Here is a 4,514-nt window from a genome sequence, read left to right as displayed (position 1 = left end):
TCCCAACAGCAGAAATAATCCCTTGACCCGACTTAACATGAAATAGTTTTGGAAGAACATTTTTCAATTGGTAATCTCCCTTCCCTGACCCAACCTCCAAATGACTATTCTGCAGCTGTAAGCAGTTTAGAGGAGCTATGCATTGGACTCCCAATCTCAACGACAGAGGATCGCCCCTGGCAACGCGGGCAGAAAAGCTCAAAGTACAGAGGGAACTCGCAGAGCCACTTACACCAGGTGTGGCAGATACTGAGTTCCAGAATTCAGTAATGAGCCAACTCCATGACTGCTGCACTCTTGACACAAAATGAAACTATCTCATACCCCGTGTCCACCTGAGGGCTGGGGGGAAGCTGCTAGGAAGGCCCCTGCAGTTTTATGCCAAATATTTACCCAAGATGTCACTAAGTTATCTAGTTTTTCCCAAAAACGGAAAAAGCCCTCTCAGGACTTCCTTCCCAGCCTTGTTTATGATGCTGCCTCAGTAATTCCCGACACCCAAACTCACTAGGCCGCCTTCTTCTTGCACTTTCGGTTTGGAAGAAACTGAACTTCAAATTATTGCAAGCCATTTTCTCATCAGTTCATGAAGCCAAGATGAGCAGCACCTTTCCCCACCCCAGACCACCCAATCCTTCCAGGTCTTGTCTTGCCCAGCCCACTTGCTACTTTCCCAAAACAGGAGCCAGTCATCTGTTACGGCAGCACTTTTATTTTTCCTTACACAATGACGTGTTGCTGGGGCCTAATGTTCTCACATAACAGTAGAAAACCAAAATTTGTTGTCATCTCTTTAAAGAATTGAGAATTGCGTACAAAAAAACCTTACATAAATTAAAAGGATGAATACCTTTACAGGTGTAAATGCAAACCGCTTCCAACTCAAGGCAAGTAACAGCCCACGGTGTTCTGGCAGGAAACGTCAGCTAAGAAAACTGGGTCCTATGGCTTGGACTTTCCAACCCTGACAGACTGGCAGGGCAGAAACTGGTTCAGGAGCCCTTGCCAGCCTCTAGAGAAATCCCAGAACACTCAAGCCCTGACACATTAATACCCTGCACAGATCAGAGACTGCTGGCCACGCAGACTCACCAAAGCCACAGACTTGTCTTCCACAAGAACGTTCTTACCTCAGCCACAAAGTGACCAAGCCACATGTACTAAAGGTTGAACTCAAAGATATGTTCAGGGTATTAAACAAATACCAAGGGGAACAGTTAACTTGAATACACGGTCAAAATCAGCAACAAGTTCTACAATCCAGTGCTGATATCAGATACAAGCTTCAAGGACAATTTCTTTTCGAAGGCTTATTCCAGTTTCGTGAGGCTAGCATGAGGTGTATGCATTTGCCAAGGGCAAATTTATACTTCTGAATTAACCCATGCAGCAAATGCTACGCATCTGCTCAGTCCATTTAGAAGCATTTGCGATGGACGATGGAGGGGCCCGACTCGTCGTACTCCTGCTTGCTAATCCACATCTGCTGGAAGGTGGACAGTGAGGCCAAGATGGAGCCACCGATCCACACTGAGTACTTGCGTTCTGGGGGTGCGATGATCTGCAAAGACAGCCAGGCATGGCTTCAGCTCACACAGCGCCCCCAGTCCGGCCTCCAGAGCCAGGCAGAAGGCCACCAACCCCTCGACTCACCTTGATCTTCATGGTGCTGGGTGCCAGGGCAGTGATCTCTTTCTGCATCCTGTCGGCAATGCCTGGGTACATGGTGGTACCGCCAGACAGCACCGTGTTGGCATACAGGTCTTTGCGGATGTCCACGTCACACTTCATGATGGAGTTGAAGGTGGTCTCATGGATGCCGCAAGATTCCATGCCTAGGGGACAAAGCCCTCCCTTAGTGGTGCTGAGTTGCCCAGGATGAAAAGAGAAGAAAACTTTAGCTCACAACACCTACCCAGGAAAGAAGGCTGGAACAATGCCTCCGGACACCGGAACCGCTCATTGCCGATGGTGATGACCTGGCCATCAGGCAGCTCGTAGCTCTTCTCCAGGGAAGAGGACGATGCGGCGGTGGCCATCTCCTGCTCGAAGTCCAGGGCGACGTAGCACAGCTTCTCCTTGATGTCGCGCACAATTTCCCGCTCGGCGGTGGTGGTGAAGCTGTAGCCACGCTCGGTGAGGATCTTCATGAGGTAGTCGGTCAGGTCCCGGCCAGCCAGGTCCAGACGCAGGATGGCGTGGGGGAGAGCGTAGCCCTCATAGATGGGCACCGTGTGGGTGACCCCGTCTCCAGAGTCCATGACAATGCCAGTGGTGCGCCCAGAGGCGTAGAGGGACAGCACGGCCTGGATGGCCACGTACATGGCCGGGGTGTTGAAGGTCTCAAACATAATCTGAGGAGGAACAAGGAACGGCTTTATCAAGGACAGAGACCCACGGCCACCCCATGCTCACACGCCACAACATGCCGCATGCCAGTGTGATGTGTGAAGAAAAGAAAAGAACGCAGGCAGAAACCAAATGAGAAACCTGGAGACTTCAGGGAGGAAATGCCGGGAGAGGAACAGAGCCTGGAACAGCGAAAGAAACACTTAAATGTCAGAAATCAAGCTAGGCAGAAAATGACAAGGGAAACAACGGGAGGGCGGGCGTCAGCCGAGCCCCACCTGAGTCATCTTCTCTCTGTTGGCCTTAGGGTTCAGGGGGGCCTCGGTCAGCAGCACCGGGTGCTCCTCTGGGGCTACGCGCAGCTCATTGTAGAAAGTATGGTGCCAGATTTTCTCCATGTCATCCCAGTTGGTGACAATGCCATGCTCGATAGGGTACTTCAGGGTCAAGATGCCGCGCTTGCTCTGGGCCTCGTCACCCACGTAGGAGTCCTTCTGGCCCATGCCCACCATCACGCCCTGCAGGGATTGACCCGTCAGCCTCGTCGGCGGCACCGAGCCCACCCCGCAGCGCAGAACCCAGGAGCCCCGCGGCGCCCTCCACTCACCTGGTGTCGGGGACGCCCGACGATGGAGGGAAACACGGCTCGGGGTGCATCGTCCCCAGCAAAGCCAGCTTTGCACATGCCGGAGCCATTGTCAATGACCAGCGCGGCGATCTCTTCTTCCATTGCGACCTGCCCGGGAAAAGGCGGATGCAGGCGGGCGCCTCTCGAAGACAAGTCCCACAGCCAACTAACGTCCCTCCGCGGAGGAGAGTCAGCGCTGCCCCAGCCCCAGAGACACAAGCCTCCAAGACCGCAACCCCCTAAAACCAGCGGCCGCGACTTTTACATGACGCCCGCGGCTCGGGACTCTGCACTGCGGCCGGGCCCCGCCCTGGACCCCCGGCCCCCGCCCAGCCCCAGTCCGCCCGGCCCGGCCCACCCCGCCTTTTGTTCCCGGTGAAGGCGCGGCGAGGCCTCCGCAGCTGAAAGCAAGGCCGGCCAGGGTCGAGAGGCGCAGGCGTGAGACGTCCAGCTCAGGCCCCGGGGCGGGGCGCTTACCGGCGGAGGAGTAGGACGGGTGAGCGGCAGGAGAACAAGGTGCACGAGCTGACGGCGGCGACTGAGACCGTCCGCGGCCTCCCCCGCCACTATTTAAGCGGGAGCGGCGCGCCCGCGCGGCCCGGCGGCGCGCGCGGCCCCAGAACATGTCCATATATGGCGATCTTTCCGAAAGCCGGGCGCCTATTGGCCCGCCCGGCAGGGACACGTGGGGCCCCGGCCCCAGCCCGCACCGCCTCCCAACGGCCCCGCCCGCGCCACCCCCGCGCGCTCGCGACCCTGCGCGGGCCGGCCATCGGGCGGGGCTGGGTCGGGGCGCCCTCCGGGGGTCGCCGGGAGGACCGAAGGGCTGACGGGCCCGGCCCCGCCCCGGGACTGTCGCGCCGTGGGGAGGGCGCGGCTGCGCCCCGAAACTGCCTGGCCGGGGCGGGGCCGCGCCGGAGCTGGGGTGGGTCCCCGAGGCCAGGGCCACGCTGCGGGGCTTTGCTCCCTGGGACGTCCCTGCGGCCTCTCCCCTCGGGCTCCACGAGGAGCCCGGGCGCCAGTGCCGGGCTGGGGAAAGGGCGCGGCGGGGGTCCCCGACACGCGGGAGCCCTCACCTCGCCGTGGTCCCCGAGCGCAGCCATGACCATGCAGGTCCTTCCACCGGGCGCCCTGCCCCGGGTCTACGTTGTTTGGGAGACCGAGACCCCTTTCTACCCGACTCGACACATCCCGGCCCCTCAAATCACAGGCCCGATTGTCCGCAGGCGCGCGCTCCGGGTCGGGGCTACCCCGCCCCCTTCTGTGTTGAGCAGGTGGTGTGGAGCGAGGCCTTTGTTTCATTCTGGTCACCTGTAGACATCATAGGGAAACTGAGGTAGACAACGGGAACCCTGACTTTCCTGAACGTCGGCTCCGCAGTCTCGGGCGGCCGGGGGATTGCCTCGTCTTTTTACGATGCTAGTTAAGGGCGGGGGTCAGGGCTGCGTGGGTTTAGGCACAGGCTGGTTCGGGGCGCTCACTCCTTGCCCGGAGCGGCGCCGGTGCTTTGGTTACACACCCCGTGAGGCGCCGGGCA

The 4,514-nt window shown here is 58.8% G+C and overlaps 1 protein-coding gene across 1 annotated transcript; it reads right to left on the bottom strand.

The window, feature by feature from the left end:
* Positions 1-692: 692 nt before the first annotated feature.
* On the bottom strand, positions 693-3,576 carry ACTG1 (actin gamma 1). Its single transcript, XM_030923803.1, has 6 exons — positions 3,455-3,576; positions 2,957-3,085; positions 2,628-2,867; positions 1,916-2,354; positions 1,654-1,835; positions 693-1,561 (listed from the first exon to the last, which is right to left on the bottom strand). Exons 2-6 carry the CDS (start codon positions 3,077-3,079, stop codon positions 1,418-1,420), a joined length of 1,128 nt encoding a protein of 375 aa, XP_030779663.1. The 5' UTR covers positions 3,080-3,085; positions 3,455-3,576; the 3' UTR covers positions 693-1,417.
* Positions 3,577-4,514: the final 938 nt, after the last annotated feature.

The sequence above is a fragment of the Rhinopithecus roxellana genome, chromosome 19, assembly GCF_007565055.1.
Source record: "Rhinopithecus roxellana isolate Shanxi Qingling chromosome 19, ASM756505v1, whole genome shotgun sequence".
Lineage (NCBI taxonomy): Eukaryota > Metazoa > Chordata > Mammalia > Primates > Cercopithecidae > Rhinopithecus > Rhinopithecus roxellana.
This window is presented reverse-complemented; position numbering and strand designations above follow the sequence as displayed.